This window comes from Rutidosis leptorrhynchoides, chromosome 1 (genome assembly GCF_046630445.1).
Source record: "Rutidosis leptorrhynchoides isolate AG116_Rl617_1_P2 chromosome 1, CSIRO_AGI_Rlap_v1, whole genome shotgun sequence".
Classification (NCBI taxonomy): Eukaryota; Viridiplantae; Streptophyta; class Magnoliopsida; order Asterales; family Asteraceae; genus Rutidosis; species Rutidosis leptorrhynchoides.
Window position 1 is genome coordinate 628560862 of NC_092333.1, and position 20616 is coordinate 628581477.

At 34.3% G+C, this 20616-nt stretch overlaps 1 protein-coding gene across 1 annotated transcript; it reads left to right on the forward strand.

Moving 5' to 3' along the window:
• The first annotated feature begins 3639 nt into the window (after positions 1–3639).
• LOC139885623 (cullin-associated NEDD8-dissociated protein 1-like) lies at positions 3640–16780 on the forward strand. Its single transcript, XM_071869372.1, has 28 exons — positions 3640–3837; positions 4874–4953; positions 5098–5267; positions 6493–6703; positions 7391–7556; positions 7668–7797; positions 8219–8333; positions 8501–8658; positions 8757–8880; positions 9543–9593; positions 9669–9751; positions 10204–10288; positions 10406–10507; positions 10618–10716; positions 11128–11238; positions 11319–11543; positions 12357–12449; positions 12570–12691; positions 13106–13268; positions 13349–13588; positions 13744–13992; positions 14127–14303; positions 14694–14840; positions 14978–15094; positions 15290–15458; positions 15915–15992; positions 16102–16240; positions 16469–16780. The coding sequence occupies exons 2-28, from the start codon at positions 4918–4920 to the stop codon at positions 16563–16565; spliced, it is 3657 nt and encodes a 1218-aa protein (XP_071725473.1). The 5' UTR covers positions 3640–3837; positions 4874–4917; the 3' UTR covers positions 16566–16780.
• The last annotated feature ends 3836 nt before the right edge of the window (positions 16781–20616 follow it).

Sequence of the window (20616 nt, forward strand, 5' to 3'; positions counted from 1 at the left end):
CATGATGTGAACATAAATTAATGTATCTTGATCATCGCACAAAAGAATGCGAAAAGAAAGTTCAAAAATAATACATATGCAAGAACTTGCAAATAAATTACCCGATGTATTTACATATACAAAAAAGAGTGACTAAATCATATATACTAGCAGTAAATGCTTCAGCTAGAATTAAAATTCTAAAAGCTGGCAATAATGTCACTCATGAGTCTTTGCCACGTCTGAAACGTGGGAGACCAATTGGTTCCAAAGATAAAAATCCTCGAAAAGGAAAATCAGCTGATAACGAGGTAAAAGAAAGTGTTCAAGAAGAACCACAAATCAATACTCCTTCTGCAGAGGAGATTGATGATGTCAATACAGAATTTTCAATCCATTATGAACATTAAAAAAAAATATATATTATGGAACCGAAATGAAATGAAAAATCTTGATGAGATATTTTCATATAATGTTACATATGACATCATGAATGATAATGATGATCCAAAACCAAAATTTGTCATGGAATATCAAAATAGACATGATTGGGATCAATGGAAAGAAACAATGCGAGTTAAATTTGAATCGCTCAATAAAAGAGAAGTTTTCGGATCAATAGTTATCACTTTTAAAGATGTGAAACGTATGAGATACAAATAAATTTTAATTCGAAAAGGAAATGAGAAAAAATAAAGTTACAAGGTAAAGCTAGACTTGTAACTCAAGACTTCTCTCAAAGACCAGAAATTGATTATGAGGAAACTTATTCTCCAGTTATGGATGAAATTACTTAATCAGCCTGGCAGTTTCTAAAGATTTAGAAATGCATCTAATGGATGTTATTAATACTTATTTAAATGATTCACTTGATAGTGATATATACATGAATATACATGAAGGGTATAAGGTATCAGAAGCATCTAATGCAAAACACAAGGAAATGTATTCCATTAAATCACAAAGATTTTTATATGGGTTGATAAAATGGTATAACCGATTAAGTGAGTACTTGATAAGAAAAGGGTATACAAATAATCTTATTTGCACATGTGTTCTTATTAAGAAAACAATGTCCGAATATGTGATTATAAGTTGTTTATGTCTATAATCTTAACACCATAGGTACAAATAAAGAGATCCATGAAGCCATTTAATTTCTAAAAAAAAGAAAAAGGAATTTGAAATGAAAGATCTCTAAAAAACCAAGTATTGCCTTGGTTTGCATATTGAGCATGTGCCTAATGGTTTATTTGTACATCAAACAACTTATATAGAAAATTTTTTAATACGTTTTCAGTATGGGCAATGCAAAAAGTACTCATATAGTTGTTAGATCACTTAATGTTGACACTGATCTATTTCATCCCCGTGAAGATCATGAAGATCTTAACGGATTAGAAGTTCCATATCTTAGTGCAATTGGAGCTCTTATGTATCTTACAAATTTTACAAGACCTGACATTTTTTTTTTTGCAGTTAATTTGTTGGCAAGGTTCAGCTCAGCTCCTACCAAAAGACATTGGAATGGGATCAAACACATATTTCGATACCTTTGAGGAACTACTGATTTAGGATTATTTTATTCTAATGAATCAAAACAAGATTTAGTTGGTTATGCAGATGCAGGTTATTTATCTGATCCACATAAAGCTAAATCTCAAAATGGATATTTATTCCTAAATAGAGGTACCGCGATATCATGACATTCTAAAAAACAAACACTTGTTGCAACATCATCAAATCATGCCGAAGTGATTGCATTACATGAAGCTACTCGGAAATGTTTTTGGTTGAGATCAATGACACAACTCATTAGTGATTCTTGTGGACTAGAACGCGATAAAAGTCCAACAACTATCTATGAAGATAATGCAGTTTGCATAGCACAGATGAAAGAAGGGTATATCAAAAGTGACCGAACAAAACACATACCTCCTAGATTCTTCTCATACACTCAAGATCTCATTAAGGACAACCCGATTGAAATGAGATATGTTCAATCCAGCAAAAACTCTGCTGATCTTTTCACCAAAGCACTCACAAATGCTATTTTCAGAACGTATGTTCACAATATTGGCATGAAGCATGTTCAAAAGATGTAACAACTCAGCAATGTCTACTTGAGGGGGAGACAACATTATACTGCACTCTTTTTCCCTTAGCTAAAGTTTTTTCCCACTGGGTTTTCTTTAGCAAGGTTTTTAACGAGGCAGTACTAGTTGTTTGCTATTAAAATTGTCATTCAATGGGGAGTGTTATAATAATGCATCAATTATTGAAGGTGGCTAACAATCAATTATTGAAGGTGGCTAACAATTTTATATATAATTCATAAAAGTCAAATATGTAACACTCTTAATGTAGTATAAATAGGCATGTATGGTAGCCATTTAAAGATGTACCAATTCTCTTGAAATATCAATATACTCCTTATAGAGTACTCTTTGTTATTTTCTTCTCTCTTTGTTCTTATATATAACTAGTCCGGACCGGCCCGCGCGTTACTGCCGGGGCTTTCGGGCTGCGTATTCATATTTAACGTAGCGTTGTGTATTTACAGAGGGGAACACGACCCATGTGTTAAACGCCGTTTTAGATGTCGTTGTGTTAAGCGTTTTTTAAAAAGTATCCGTTTCGAACGTAGTTAGTTTGTTTTGTTCAATAAATTTTTTCGAGTGTAACGGTGCCGTCGAAAAAATTTAACTCGCGGCGAGCAGAGAGATATGGGCTGTCGCTGTGTTTAACGTTTTTTTAAAAAGTGTCCGTTTCGAACGTGGTTAGTTTCGTTTTGTTCATAAAATTATTTCGAGTCTGACGTTGCCGTCGAAAAAATTTAACTTGTGGCGAGCGGGAAGGTACAGGTTGTCGTTATGTTTAGTGTTTTTTTAAAAAATTGTCCGTTTCGCGTATAGTTAGTCCCGTTGGGTTCGTAAGATTTTTCCGAATTGAACGGCGGTCTCGAAAAAATTTAACTCGCACCGAGCGAGAAGACAGGGCCCGTTATAAATTCGGGTGGAATTAGTTTCTTTTATTTTAATAAAATTATATATTTACACTTTTAACACCTGGAAAAATGTAAACCTGAGAGGTCGTTGTGTAAATATAGCTGAAGTTGAGGGACCGGATGTAATGTGGGCGCAAACTCAAAACTACAATTGAACCCTCGCCGGGTAAGAGGTCCAGGGTTCGAACCTGGCTTCTGAATGACCAAATTAAACATGGACTGAAATAGGCTCCATTGAGGTCAGCCCAAAGGGAAGGTTTTACCGACCCGATCCGGGACTAAGATCCGGCCCGCCTGCCTCTCGGGATGGTTTAAGGGTTCGGATCCCTGTGATCGTGGTTCGGGTTTCCTGCCCGAACGTGTGTGTGTGTGCAAATGATGACTAGGCTTCGGTCCGGACTGATGCAATCTTGCCGTTAAAAAAAAAATATATATATAACTAAAACTACACTTTTTCCGACCACAATTAGTGTGTAAGAGTTAATAATAATCATAACATTAAGGAATTATTTTTAATTTTAGATTTCTTAACTTTTAAAGGATGTAACCCATAAAGGCCCTTTAATTAACAAAGATCGCTTAAACCGGGTGTCACAAACGAGCCCACACTATTAAATCAATCCCTGTAGGTTCCGATTCAATTGGGGAAAAAGATACTGCGATCGTAATCAACAACAGTCTCCCACATAAATTTTCTGCACACCCTCTTTCCCCTTCCTCATCTGCCTGCTTACATAACTGTTGCTTCTCGTTGCCTGGCTTACTCATCCTACTACGCCGTACGACACCGCTTTCCGACATCCGACATCCGACATCAACTACGACTGTATTCCTCCATTTAAATTGTTCGAGTAAGTTAGTTACCGCTAATCATTGATTTTTAATATATTTATATATATATATAGCTGTATCGAAATTGAAATTTTCTATAGCGTTTATGTATTTGTTTAATGCTAACTTTATCTGGCAAATAGTATGAAGTAGTATTCAAGGGAGTTAGGCTTTTAGCCGTATAATAAAATCGATTCAACTTATTATTATTATTTTTTTTTTTTTAATTTGCGAAACACTCAGAGGCAATGTAGAGACAAGTTAGGGTTTTAGTGAGGTTTTTGATTGAGGGTGATTAGATTGAATAGAACTGAGTAACTGGAAGCTAGACAAGTACAAGTTATTAGGGTTAATCTATCGAAGCTGGTGGTCTCTTTGTAAAGTAAACGTAGGAATGATTTGTAACGAAGCCAATGTGAGGGTTGGTGTTTAAAGTTTAAGTAGGATTATGGCGGTTAATGTTTTCAGTTGACCGCATGCGATATTATTTGTTACGTATATGATAGTATTGCAAACACAGTTGGTCATAACTCATAAGTAGAAAGTAATTTTACTGATTTACGTGGTTGTGCATTATAGTGGTTACCTATTAATTATGAATATTTGTATTGATCATAGCAAAGGCTAATTCTAAATATGCGAACACCATAAAACTTTTTATATGGTAAGCTTGAGGAAAAACGTGCATTGTGTTTCCTCAGGTGGTTACTGTAATCTCTTTACGTTTCCAATTTTTCACGACTTGTGATAATGCAAACAATTCTCAGCCGCCTGTGTTGTTATTAGGATATGCTCCTTTATCAATGATAATAGTGCATTGCTTTTAAGGAAGAAGTCTTTGTGTACCAAATCATGGCATATATCTGGAATTTGTACCTTAACCATGACGACATTGTTAGCTTGACTTTGCCAATTTTAGTGTATTTTTATACATATTATTTGTCCATCTTAGTAATATTATCACCTAGTCTATGCACTGGACATTTTCTTGGTGCATTGAATTATTTGAAAGCGTTTTCTCTTCTGACTTTCTCTTTCTTTCATATACTTCCTCAGGTATTTATAGTAACCGTTAGATCTTGTGAAAGACGTGTATCAAGATGGCAAGTTCATCCATACCTGGTATCCTTGAGAAGGTGAGAAGCTAAGAAGTTTTTTCTTGTTATATGTCATGTGTCCATAACTTCTACAAAAGACTTTATTTTTAGAGCATTTTTATGTCATGTTATCTTTGAAAGATTATAAATTGTTCGAGTGAAAAATTCACGGTTAATGTGCAGATGACTGGGAAAGATAAAGATTACAGATATATGGCAACTTCTGATCTTTTAAATGAATTAAACAAAGAGGGTTTTAGACTTGAAAGTGACCTAGAGTTAAGATTATCTAATACCGTTCTACAGCAGCTTGATGATGCAGCCGGTGACGTGTCTGGATTGGCTGTTAAATGGTTTGCCTGTTAACTTCTATTGTAGTTAGTTAATATGAATCACTAGTCAATAGTAAATGTTTGCATATACTTACATGCATATGCACACTTGTACACACGCGCGCACACACACACACCTACCCACACGCGCACTCTCACGCACGCATGCACGCATATATATAGTGGTAGGATCAAGAGGGAAGTAACCAATCGGGGGGAAGCGGGGGGAAGCAAAATCTTTTTTTTTTTTTTTTTTTTTTTTCATTTTTTGAAAAAACTTTGTTCATGAACATTGTAGATTGGATGAAAATATGAACATTTAATAAAGACACTTTGTGATAAATGTTTTTATTTTGGCGGAAAAACGCTCGAAGAACTAATATATAACAATTATCGTGTTTTTCGAGCGTATGTTGAGGTTTTAGATATTAGGGTTTATAGGGTTTAGATATTAGGGTTTAGAAATTTAGGGTTTAGGGTTTAGATTTAGGGTTTAGATTTAGGATTTAGATTAAGTTTTTAACACGAACGGTTTAGGGTTTTGGGTTTATGGAATAAACCCAAAACACCAAACCCTAAACCCTAAACCCTAAACTCTAAATCGGGCTAAATTTTACTTCACAAAACATGAAGAAAAAAAAAAACGTTAACATTCTTCACGAACAATATTATCTTGAATGTTATTTTTGTCGATCGTTTTCCCGCCAAAATAATAACATTCATCACGAAGTGTCTTTTCTAAATGTTCATATTTTCGTGTGATCTTGATGCCTGAAAAAAGAAAATTCCAAAAAAACGAGGGGAAAAAAAAAAAAATTGCTTCCCCCCGCTTCCCCCCGATTGGTTACTTCCCCATTGATCCTGCCCCTATATATATATATATACATATACATATACATGCACATGCACATGCACATGCACATGCACATGCACATGCACATGCACATGCATATATATATATATATATATATATATATATATATATATATATATATATATATATATATATATATATATATATATGCGTATATATGTATATATATACACATATATAGAAATACACACATGATCTGAAAAGGATGAACAGTTGCCTCATGCCACCCTCACGAATGAGTATATTTGTTGGTTTTTAGTTATATTTAATTTCATTTCTGGATATTTTATTACCACGACTAATGAGTATTTAGTTGGTTTTTAAGTTAATGCTTTTTCCTCTGTCTTTTTGACATTATTACTTTTTTTCCAGTCTTGCTCCTCTGGTAAAGAAGATCCATTCAGCACAGGTACTGGATATGACCAATAAGCTATGTGATAAGTTGTTGAACGGGAAAGATCAGCATCGTGACATTGCAAGCATAGCTTTGAAGACCATATTTTCTGAAATCCATATATCCTCGGTTGCACAATCAGTTCTTGTTTCTATTTCTCCAAAGTTGATAGGAGGAATTACAAGTCCGGTGAGTTACTGTTAAAGTAAAAGCCGAATTTATGATTGAATCCCGAGACTCAATAGTTGGGTCATATAGTTAGCAAGACATATATGTGATGGTATGCTATAATTGAGTATACTATATAATATGTGCCAATACAACAGGATTCATTTGGGATTTTCATTTAAGGTTAATTGTCAGTGATTGATTTTTATTACACGAGAAGTTTATGAAAAATTTATCTGCAAGGGTATAAGTTGATGATGAAAAATGGCCTAGGAGGGTGAATTCATATATTGACATATTGTTGTTTCTGTTGGACTGGTATTGTAAAAAGTTGCTTTTGGTTTTTATAGCTAAAAGAGTCTTGCATATATGTGCTAATTAACATAAAGCTATACATCATAAGCTACAAGTCTCAATGTGAGAAACTTATCATGATATCATAACTAACACTAGATACTGATAGTTAGATCTGTATGTTGCTTGGAGGATTTTGTGAATTGGATCTGTAATGATTTTTTTAGTCTTGATCTTATTTATTCCTTTTTAGTTATCTTTATCTTTATCATTCATATTTAATTTTTATTGCCTTTTTATTTTTTGTTTTGACATTGACATGTTTCACTTGTCAAGTCAGCTTTTCCCTTCAACTTACCAGTTAATATTTAATTTTTGTCATCTCATTAGAAGCATATGTTCATTGTGTTCCAGGCATTGAAGACAGATATTAAATGTGAATGCCTTGATATCTTATGTGACATCCTGCATAAATTTGGAAATTTGATGACATCAGATCATGAATTGCTGTTAAGTGCGCTACTGCCTCAATTAAGTTCTAATCAAGCTACTGTTAGAAAGAAGACTGTATCATGTATAGGTAAGTAGATTGGCTTTTATTTAGAATGAGCATTACTTTTCTGCTGTAAAAGTATTTTTCTACAGGCCTTGTTAGTTTACAGATATCTAACTCAATAGCGTTGCTTTGCAGCTTCCCTAGCCTCAAGCCTCTCAGATGACTTGTTAGCTAAGGCCACCGTTGAAGTTGTCCGGCTTCTAAAAAATAAGGGAACAAAACCTGAATTGACCCGTACAAACATTCAGATGATTGGGGCTTTAAGGTTTGTTTGTGTACTTACGTTCTCTTTTAATGATTAAAGGCCAATTGTTTCGTGTTGCCTCAAATTATTCTAGTTTCACTTTCGCACTTCAGTTCTACCAAATAATAAAAATTTCCGAAAGCGTGAAATGACATTTAGTGATCATTCTTTGATAATTGTAGAGAAAATAATAAGCTAAACATATGATTGTTTTAAATTAGACCACCTTAAGAGAATAAGCTAAACATATGATTTAAATCATATAATATGTCTGAAAGGAAAGGATACTTGTTCAAGTGTTCAGTTTGTACATTGAGAACCGAGTAGGTAGAACTATGTGTACAACTTTTTTGTTCCAAGGTCACATCTTCCTTCATTTATTCCTTTTACTTGCATAATTGATGAGTAAATGAGTAATGAATTTGAAATGTTTATATGCTAGCCGTGCTGTCGGTTATCGGTTTGGTCCACATCTCGGAGATACAGTTCCAATTCTTATTCAATATTGCATGAATGCATCAGAGAATGATGAGGAGCTTCGCGAGTATAGTTTGCAGGTATCACTATCTGGCAACATTATGTTATTTGTTCTGTTGTATACTTGTATTTTTTAACCTTTTTAGCTGTGCTGTTTGATCCCATAAATTTGTCAAGTTTCACTAAATTTATTTCAGAAGCTTTAATGCGGGTGACTTATTATACGGACTTAAAAATTGTGGTGCAGGCCCTGGAAAGTTTCCTACTTAGATGCCCCAGGGACATTTTCTCATACTGTAATGAAATATTACATCTTAGTTTGGAATATCTTAGTTATGATCCCAACTTCACTGATGATATGGAAGAGGACACTGATGATGAAGTCAATGATGACGAGGAGGATGAGTAAGTTTGCCAATGCTCTTTCTTTTAATTTGGTAATTTTAAGGTTTTCTTTGACAATTTTTGGTCTAATGAGTTGTGCTTGTTTGGTTGATCTGCAGTGATAGTGCTAATGAATATACTGATGACGAAGATGCCAGCTGGAAAGTTCGAAGAGCGGCTGCAAAGTGCCTGGCAGCACTAATCGTTTCTCGTCCTGAGATGCTCTCAAATCTGTATAACGAGGTAATACTACTTATACCTATTGGAAATAGTAGTTGGTACTTAGCCTAAGTTTATTGGAAATAGTAATGAAGTATTATTTGTAACAACCCTCAGCAAAAACAGTTATTTCTTTTTTAAAACACTCCGGGAGGGTGAGTATTTTTACTCAGAAGTACACGGCCTAACTGGGTTATTTACCGAGCGTTTCTGACCCTTTGTTTGACCACCTAAGAAGATGTGATGGTTAGCCTAATGCTAACTCCATTAGTGATATAGATGTTTATTAGAATGAATGTTTCATCTCTTTTAGGATAAGATGTGACGTTTAGGTTTCCGTTAAGAGTATGAAGTATGGGAATTGTGGCTACTTAAACAAAAGTAAATAGGAGAATACAAGAACGATGAATACATCAATCATTCTAATATCCAAATCTGTTTACAACTGTGCGTATATGATATTGTTTAATACGGGTAATTATTTATTCACTTATTACAATTACAATTGTTTTACTTCAAGTGACGGTAGTTATTGGGCTGAATACGTTGATATAATTTACATGTAGGCTAGGAGTAAGGACAATGGCTTGCTACACTGGTTTCTTATTTTGAATGGTTAATTTACCAAGTGTTCATGCACAATATGCACATGAAATTGATTAATAATTTGGGTGCATGTCATGCAGGCTTGTCCGAAGTTGATCGATAGGTTTAAAGAGAGAGAGGAAAATGTCAAGGTATAGGGAAAACTTACCTTGTTTATATCATTAAGTGATTGCATTACTGATGTTGAGTTTCGTGTGTTGCTGCAGATGGATGTTTTTAACACCTTCATCGAGTTGCTACGTCAAACAGGAAATGTAACAAAGGGGCAGGTTGACATTGACAAACTAAGGTAAGTGAACACACTCTACCATCTGTCTCTTTTGTTGATTCTTGTACTAAATTTGTTTATGTAGTTTATCTTTGTTGTGCTTTATGCATAAGCATCTTATACTAGTATGTGGAAACCTGTAGGCTACATGTAAGTTGTATGTAATATAGATCTAATTGAAACAAAAACCACTCTTTTTTTTTTTGTTTGTTGTCCGTTTCCATTTTATATGTAAATTCTGAACTTCGGGAAAGTGTATTTGCTAGTAATTTTCAATATAGTTGGATGCTTATTTTTTAGCTTTTGATATAGTTGATTAAACCTGAAGTTAGTAGTTCTAATGTTGATATCATGTGTATGTGTTGAAACATTTGACTGCTTACTCATCGAGTATGTCAAAATTCACTTTTCACTTTTTGTGGTTTTAAGAACTGATTATAGCTTATAATCCAAATTCTTCATCTATCTTGTAGCCCCAGATGGTCACTGAAGCAAGAAGTACCCAAGATTGTCAAATCTATAAATAAGCAATTGCGTGAAAAATCTGTCAAGACAAAGGTAATTCAATATAACTGTGGTATCTTTACATTAACCATTACACTTCTTTCTTTCTCAATTATATATTTATATATCTTGTAATTGGTTGATCTTTATCCCCATCCTGTTGTCATACAGATCGGTGCCTTTTCGGTTCTAAAAGAGCTTGTTGTTGTTTTGCCTGATTGCCTTGCTGAACACATTGGATCGCTCATTCCTGGAATTGACAAAGCTCTTTGCGTGAGTGAAATTATTTAATATTACGCCTCTATAAATTCTAGGATTTTTGTTTGTGGTGATATGATAAAGTATGTCTGCAAGTGTAAATCTGTTATTGTTTCTATTTTCAGGAAAAATCTTCAACCTCAAACCTGAAGATCGAGGCTCTTATATTTACAAGATTAGTTTTATCTTCCCATTCTCCTGCTGTTTTTCATCCGTACATCAAGGTAATGTTTTAGAAACTATATTGGTTTTCTGGATATATATAAGGAGCTTAAGTTTTGAATCTGATTGTAGTTTTTTTATAAAACTAGCTGTATTCAAAAGTTGTTATCATAAACTATAGGTTATGATACTTTTTTTTATATATAAAGAATAGTTTTTAAAGTTTGATGAGTACTGTCACGGTTAATATTTCGCTCCATTTATGACATTTTCAAGATAATATTATTTTTATTTGATATATATTCCGTAATTTTTAAATTCTAGTGCTACATTATTGTTGCTGGATTTCTAGGTTCCGGTTCTCATGTTATTAGAATTACTATAAATTTCCAATTCTCGTGTACATTAAAACGACTATTCTATGTAGGGTTGATTAGAGTACATAGACTTAATGTTTAATTTAATATTTTTAGGCTATTTCTGATCCTGTTTTATTTGCTGTTGGTGAACGCTACTACAAAGTTACGGCTGAGGCATTAAGAGTATGCGGTGAACTTGTTCGAGTTGTGCGCCCAAACATCAAGGTCATTTCCCATTTCTGTTTTGACAAATAAGCTTTTTAGCAAGCAATTACGTCTCTGAGATTGTTTTTGGATTCCTTTAGGTGTTCGATTATGATTTCAAACCATATGTCCACCCAATATATAATGCTATCATGTCACGCTTGACTAACCAAGATCAAGACCAGGAGGTCAAGGAATGTGCTATTTCTTGTATGGGGCTTGTTGTTTCAACGTTTGGTGATCACCTCACGGCACAACTACCTGCGTGCCTTCCTGTTCTTGTGGACCGAATGGGAAACGAGATAACCAGACTTACTGCTGTAAAGGTTTGTTTAAATGCCATCATTAAAGTTCACTTCTAATAAGTTGACAATTTTCAGCTCTCATTTAAAAAGGAGTAAGTTTTAGCTTGTAGTCCTACATAAATGAGGGGTGGTAAATGATATTCTTTCCACATATTCAACCCATAGACATATTGATTCAGTACCTTTCTTGACTTTCTTTTGGCACAACATTTTTTATGCCATTCTTTTTATCTAGAAGTAGATTAGATTAGATATACTGAGATGTGAAGTTGATATCTTAAGTCAATTAGCAGGCCTCATTTGTTATATTAAATGAAGGAGATTTGACCTGAATGTTCACCTTGGTAGAATATTACTTTCGGTTCATATTTTTACGTTTGTGTGGGGGTAAATAAATACTTTATAAGTTTAATTTATTTACTTGATTATCTTGTAAACAGCAAAAAAGGTATTACTAAGAGATTACTAAAAGTTCCGTAGGTGAATAAAATCTCGTTTTTAGGCCAGACGAATTATGCATTGTGTCCATATCTGCAAATTTGTGTTTGAGTAAATTAATACCTTTAGCATATCTTACTCGATTATTTAGTGGACTGCCAAAAATGACATAATAAGGAGATCAATGAATATAATATCATTCTTCAAGTATGACAAATATCTCTCTTGTAAGCATTATGGATTTATGGCTTCGTTTTGTGTCTGTTAATGATAAAACAATGGATTCTTTTTCAAGTGCAGCTGTTTTTTTATTAAAGTTTGCGGTGTTTAGTTTCCCTAAGATACAAGTAGGCAACAGCATGACGTTTTCTTTCTGATTATCGAATTGAATTTCAGGCTTTTGCAGTCATAGCTGCATCTCCATTGCATCTAGACCTTTCATGTGTGCTACAACATGTCATTGGGGAGCTAACTGCATTTCTACGGAAGGTATATGCAACCCCGATGTTTAACTATTTTGATGGGTATTGTTCCATGTTTATTAGAAGTTGGAGCAAAGCATGAATCATGTCTGATCTCTTTTTGTGTGTGTGAATTTGTATACAATAGGCTAATCGAGCATTAAGGCAGGCAACACTTGGTACATTAAACACATTGATTGTTGCCTATGGTGATAAAATTGGATCTGCTGCTTATGAAGTTATCATTGTGGAACTTTCAACTTTGATCAGGTTTGCCACTTGACATTTTGGAATTGTTTCCTGTGCTTGTTGCATGTCCTTTTGTTTTTCACATTAATCTATTATGTGTCTACTAGAGGTGGTAATTCTTACCCATTTACTTAAAATTTGGTTGATTTGGGTTATCATTATATATCTAATGGGCACATTTAAAAACGTAGTTAATATTTTAACGGGTCAAAAGTTACCCAAGGTGTATTCATCCAAGGCTTAGAACTTCATTTGTTTTTAATAATAAGAATGTTAGATATATATTTCTTACTTCAAAAAACAGTTCAATACATCATCTATTTATGAAACTTATGTATTGTCAAATGACACGACCTGACTTGATCCACAAATTACCCATTTTAATCTGAACCCATTTCAATGTGTTGCCTAACTTTTGCGTGTCTAACTTACCAGTGATTCAGACTTGCATATGACGGCTCTTGCTCTAGAACTCTGCTGTACTTTGATGTCAGACAGGAGGTCTGGTCCAACTATCGGTTTGACTGTCAGAAATAAAGTTCTTCCCCAGGCCCTGACTTTAGTCAAAAGTGCATTACTTCAAGGACAGGCCCTCTTGGTACCTACCACCTTAATCTTATTATCGCATTCAATTTTTGTGGATAATGGTGTGTTTTATTTTAATCCCGTTTTTTGTAGGCTTTGCAAAACTTCTTTGCTACTCTGGTTTACTCTGCAAACACGAGTTTTGATGTTCTGCTTGAATCTCTTCTTTCTACCGCTAAATCATCTCCTCAATCTGGTGGTATTGCAAAACAAGCTTTGTTTTCCATAGCGCAGTGTGTTGCTGTACTTTGCCTGGCTGCTGGTGAGAACAAATGTTCATCTACTGTAAAAATGCTTACAAATATCTTGAAAGATGATAGCACTTCTAACTCAGTAAGTTTCTCACATTTATCAGTCTTATATAGTAATCTGATTTCATGTGGATGTTAAGTTGACATTTTGGCAAGTTTCATGAACCTCTTCAGCATTTACATTGTTGAAATTTATTTTGCAATACTCTTTCTTGATGGTATGCATCTTTTTCTTAGGCCAAGAAACATATTGCCTTGCTATGTTTGGGTGAAATTGGGAGGAGAAAAGATTTGAGCTCGCATGCACACATAGAAAACATAGTTATTGAATCTTTTCAGTCTCCCTTTGAAGAAATCAAATCTGCAGCCTCTTATGCTCTTGGCAATATTGCTGTTGGGAATCTACCCAAGTATTTGCCATTTATCTTGAACCAGATCGATAATCAGCAGAAAAAGCAGTATCTTTTACTCCATTCTTTGAAAGAGGTATTTGCTACCCTGTGTTTATTTATAGCTAGAATCTCGATTCGCAAGCACTTGTAGATGAGCAAGATAATGATTTAAAAAATAGAGTCTTACTTAAACCATCACTTTAGACATGGTCATTTTATATTTTACAGGTGATAGTGAGACAATCTGTAGATAAAGCAGAATTTCAAGATTCCAGTGTTGAAAAGATACTCAATTTGCTATTCAATTATTGTGAAAGTGAGGAAGAGGGTGTTCGTAATGTGGTAGCAGAGTGCCTTGGGAAAATTTCTTTGATTAAGCCTTTAAAACTTGTTCTTGCTCTCAAGGTATACTATCATCTTTCAATAATGTATTATGGGCTAAGCTTAGATGTGGGTAGTCAATGGGTCAAATACTGTCATGTTTAACATGAGTTGCTATGGTCCGTTTTCTAAACCTTCTACCGAGTAGTAAGCCAGTTTATGAACACATAAGAAACATTGTTTCAAACTTAGAGATACTTATGTAAATATTTGAACAAAAAGATATATGATACTGTGTGCAAAAAAGTAGACTTTGGCGAGTTCCACCTGCTGACTCATTTGAGATAATACCTTTTGCAACTTGACCTGATTATAAGTAAAATCAGTCAAAGATGCCACCCTATTTATGTAGAAGAATGCCTACTTTTTGTGTTCCATATTGAAGCTCATATTTTTATGTGTGTACTTTTGTAGGAGCGAACAACGAGGCCTGCTGCATTCACCCGAGCAACAGTAGTTGTTGCTGTGAAGTATTCTATAGTTGAAAGACCCGAGAAGATTGATTCGGTTTTGTACCCAGAGATTTCCTCATTCCTTATGCTTATTAAGGATCAGGACCGGGTAAGTATTATGAAGAGTTTACTTCCTTTATCGTATAGTTTTGGCTTAGGTTTGGATTATATATTAATATTAATATATTTGTAATATATAATAACATTGTATTGTTGATCGCTTGAATTTGTGTTAAATATGGGCAGCATGTTAGACGTGCTGCTGTTCTGGCTTTGAGTACAGCTGGTCACAACAAGCCAAACCTCGTCAAGGGACTTCTTCCGGAACTTTTGCCATATCTTTATGATCAGACGGTTATTAAGGTAATTGTTATATTTTTCTTTCACCTGTCAAAAGCAATCAAATGAGTTTTCCTAAAGTTATCTTTAGAGATTATCATGCAAATTATAAATTATAATGATATTGATTGATAAACTAACTGGAGCTTTCTCTTACTAAGTTTTTGTTTTGTTTCCATTATTTATGTATCATGTGTTGACTTCATTACATTTGTGCAGAAAGAACTGATTAGGACGGTTGACCTTGGTCCTTTTAAGCATACAGTTGACGATGGCCTTGAGTTGAGGAAAGCAGCTTTTGAATGTGTAGATACATTGCTTGACAATTGCCTTGATCAGTTGAACCCTTCATCTTTTATTGTGCCTTACCTCAAATCTGGTCTTGATGGTAAGCTCATAATGATCTCTCTATTCGTAATTGTACTTATAGATTTTGGGACTATTGTATAATCTGAACAAGATTTTATCACAAATTTCTACTCAAGTATCGATAACTTTTTAATGTGTAGAGTTGAGAAAGTGGGTGGGTCGTGGAATGGTAAAAATGGGTGATTTCTTGCACATGTAGGTCACTCGAAACACTTTGTGTACAGGATACCTTTATTATTTGGATAATGCGATATATATGTTGGTATGCATTGAAACTACACTTTGGGTTAATCTTGATTCTTGATCTCTGTGAATGTCCCATTTGACCCTATCGGGGCAGCATGTTTGTTAGAAGTTGGTATCTGTAATCCAAAATGACCCATTTATGATAGAATGGGTTGAGATTCCCACCTTTAATATTAAAATGGTTCAAAACCTTGAGTGTGCTATAATGACTATCATTTGTCCATCACAGATCATTATGATGTTAAGATGCCATGCCATCTCATCCTGTCAAAACTTGCTGACAAGTGTCCTTCAGCTATCTTGGCAGGTTAGTACATGTTTGACTTTATCTTTTGGCAGTTTAGATTTTGAAAACATTATTAATTTATTATTATCATCTTAGCTAATAGTAATACTAATGTTTGATAATTTTACAGTTTTAGATTCATTGGTCGACCCACTCCAGAAAACTGTTACCTTCAGACCAAAACAAGATGCTGTAAAGCAAGAAGTCGATCGCAATGAAGACATGATTAGGAGTGCACTTAGAGCTATTGCATCTTTGAATAGTATCAGGTGTGACCCTCATGTCTTATATTTTATCAAATTCTTATTTTAATTTTGTATGTACTTGATATTTCGTACAAAGTTAATGTTAACTTATTTGAGTCGGGTTTTTTATAATTAATCTTTTTACTCTATAATCTGACCCCTGAAAGCAAAAAAAACCCAACATTAGTTTATCTTTAAATGGGTCGAAATTGAAAATGCGGCATCTACTCATAACCAGTTCACTTTTTGCAGTGGAGGCGATTGCAGCCACAAGTTCAAAAATCTAATGGCTGAAATAGCGAAATCACCGCCACTATGGGAGAAATATTGTTCCATCCGCAACGAGTGAACATGGAGTCTAATCCAGTGTACCTAGGTGAGAACATGCCGGGATAAATTTTATGAATATGATTGGGTTCAACTTTTTTCGTATAGGATAGGTGTTAGATTTTGCCGCCTGGTTTTTGGCCTAGTTTTTAACCTTGAAATAGGGATCGTTTTTGGTCATTATTATTGGGAGAATGATATGAGAATGAAACAAGATGAGTTATATTCTGCTCATGATATTTTTGATTCCCAATTTATATCCAAAAATATTGCGTTTGACTATTCACGTGTGTGGATTCGTTATGTTCACCAAGTTCATATTATATTTGTACGGGAAAAGTGCTTAACGTGTCTAAATTTCAAGACACGTTTTAGTCGGAAAAAGAATGGGTGAGAATGAAAGAAAACATGATAGAACAGAAAGTACTGAAAGATAGTTTATATGTATCATATCATATACATATATATCGATTAAAAAGGAAAGCTAAAAGAATTAAAAAGGAAAATAAAGTGTTGTTTGCTTTCCTTTGTGGAGATCTTTTTTTTTTCAAAGACTTATGTCATTCTCTTACATAATTATTATTACTATATTATATACATTAAGAGAGAGTTTCGATTACCTAATAATTGTTTTCAAAACTCCCTTAATTACCGTTAGATTAGAAAATGACGTTACACTACCCCTTGATCCAACGACCCTTAATTATTCACTTAAAATATTAGCTAATAAATCAATTTGACATAAACTCCATGTCTAAGATACCCTCATCATACAAAATAACACGGAAGGTTAAGGCAAATTAGGGTTCCTTTTGCTCACAGCTCATTCTCATTATCACGTAGCTCTCCTCAACATCAAAAAAAAAAAAACTCTATCTAAGATCTAATCGTTCTACATTCAATCAATATCGAAAACAAGTCATACATTCAGGTGCATATCGTTCTTAGAATTAATTCCAACACCTTAATTTCTTCAGACAATGGCTAAAAATACCTAATCCTTCTTTCACAAATTATAGGATCGTTCACTACATGGAATTAACAATCCGTCGATCATCGAAGATTATGTTTTACAAACGAAACCCTAACGTCTACGAAGTCAGGTAATCAATTCATATTCATGATGTCTCTTAATCGATCATTAGTTTACTTAAAGTTCATAGAATCAAATATGCGATTCGGATTAATGGATTAAATCACGTTAGACTTCATTTTTAATGGATAAATTATTATGATTAACCGGTACGACATGTTAATTAGATTCTGTCCTTCGTATGTGTTTTCTAATTAATCAAAATCGATATAATATATCATCATTATGTATATAAGATTTTAATCGCAATTTAATCCAGATTTGTTTAAGTATGTGTCTTACATATGTTGACCAGCTACCAGAGAAACATTTAACGTAATCATATGCTTCTTTTTATTGTTGTTATCAATGAGAAATTTTAGCCACTTTACATATGTTTTCATTGTTTAATCTAAATTTAATCTGTATATCTATATATAACTAATTTATGTTTACATATTGTTTGTTTATTATCAGTTGACAGTTGGGCTACAATAGATAGCAACGTGTCTGCAGGTGTTGGACACACTGAAGCTGTTCGATTTAATGCCGACGACATTGTTTTGAGGTATGTTATGTACGCGACATTTAACATCGTCCAATGAAAATGCTTATTTAGAAAACCGTTACTCAAGTAAAAGAATTGGCAGATGGTTTCAAAACAATTGGAATTTTGTTTTCCTTCAAGCATCAGGTAGGCCGTTGCATGATGTTTAAGTTGTTAATTCTAGCATTTTGATTTGATTTTTGAATTTGACCATCTTAAAAATGAACATGATTTGTAAAACACCATTATTTATATGTTTATTGTTCATGTGACTTATTGAGTTAGTTGTATGTGTTTCAATCACCAGATGGTGCTAAAACAATGGCTGAAAGGTTCGATAGCGAAGATGCATTGTGATGGTGGAATACTGACATGTAATTATTTGTTGTAAAACCATAAATCCTACAGTAGAAAACAGTTACTTTCTCCAACATGATTATTTATGGTGATAAAACCTAACTGCGATAAAGTACAAGCCCCATCTAAATTTCGTAGGTGAGCTCATTCACTACTCTCCAACCATCTCTCACGCCCCTTTATTTACGCCTCATGTCAACTTTTTTTGTTAATCTTAATTTTACTAATTTCACTTGCTCGCTAAAATACTTACAAACTTACATGATGGGTAACAATAAGAGATCATGTAAGACCCGAATATTTATCTTGTATACTTGTGTACTTATGACATTCGAGAACGGGCTTCGTTGAATATTGTTATGTAATTAAAAAGGTAAAAGAATCTGAAACTGGCTACTTGCGCGCCGCGCCAAATCACGCAGACAGCTCTCTTCTTCTTTTTAATTGTTTTAAATGAAGGGCAATTGGGTAATTTCACTTGGGGCCGGATTTGTGAACCATATTAGCTGGTTTGGATCAGTTTTGGATCATTTTCACATCCATTCATCACTCTCAAACTATTTTAGAGAGAGAGAGAGAGAGATTCTAGAGAGAGATTTAGGGTTTTGGTGAAGAAGAAGGCCGAATTGATCAAAAGCTCGAGTTCTAAAGTTGTTCCTTTCGTTCCTAGCTACGTTGTGGTGGTATTGGTAAGCTCAAACTCCGAATTTCATCTATTTGATTTGATATTCAAGTTAGGGTTTGAGTTAGTTTGATGAAAAACCCTTTTAGATGATGAAATGGGTTTAGTGATGCTAGTAATTGGGTTTATTGTTAATTGTTGGTGGATTTTGGGTTGGTGAACTAATTGGCCATGTTTAGGACTTGAAATTGAGTTTAATCACTTAAGTTAGTGATTATGGAAGTATTGAAACCCATTTAAGGTTATTTGGTTGACTAATTGTGACTTTGGGTCAAATTAGAGTTTGGTGGTGATTATGACCCATTTGGCGATTTAATGAGGTTTATAAACTTAAAATGGATTAAGTTGAAGTATTAAACCGAGTTAAATGTGTTTTGGTGTTAAAACTTGTAAATGGTGAGATTTTGACTTAATGGGTCAAAACTAGGGTTTTAGTGTCAAAATGGGTATGACGCGTGTTTAACACTTGAGTTCGGGTTTAATTGGCGTATTAGGACCATTCTCACTTGTGTTAGTGATTATTGGTTAGTTTTGGGCACGGTTTGTGCTTGGAAGTGCATTTGGGTCGAAATTGCACTAAGTGACGAATTGGGTTGATTTGTAAATCCACTCTAAGTGTATTGTTGTAATTGTGATAATGGAATAGGTACTTTCCATTGGCGAGCTGCGGATTACTTGGAAGCATTCTTCAAGACTTCAAGGTGAGTGATAATATCCTATGTGCATATGTATGTGTAGGATGGGTGCGGGTCGGGTGAAGTGATTCTCGGCTATAGAGCTCACTTCACATATAGATGGATTTGATGGACTTTTGTATGAGTCCAATTGGCACGGTTGTGCGTTTTGGTTGACCATCTTTGGCGAAGTACGCGTTCGCGTGTACATTATCACACGTGGTTGTGATGTGGTTGATATAACCCCAATGGCGAAGGGTATAATATTGAGAAGTGAATCGCGTGTGTATTCGGATTCACGATGACGCGTGTGGTTTCGGTCATCTTATTGTATTGTGGAAATGAATCTCGTGTAGTTCGGATTCATGGTGACTCGTGTAGTACGGTCATCTTATTGAGGTAGTAATCTCGTGTGGTTTCGGATTACTAAGGCTCGTGTAGTTCGGCCAATCTCGATGTTGTGAAGATAGTAATCTCGTGTGGTTTCGGATTACTAAGGCTCGTGTAGTTCGGCCAATCTTCATTGTGGTATTTGGTTCTCGGTATTGGGTTAAGGTGTTAACCTTGTTCGTTTATATTGTTATATATTAATGTATTGTTGTGTTGTAGCTAACCCTCCGTGTGTAGCTATTTGGCGTTGTTCACATCGTCGTTGGTGAACTTATATTGTTGTTGTATCTTTAGCTCGTTGCTTAGAGATCGTACGGTATGCTTAGTGTAGTGCCTTATATGGATGCCTCG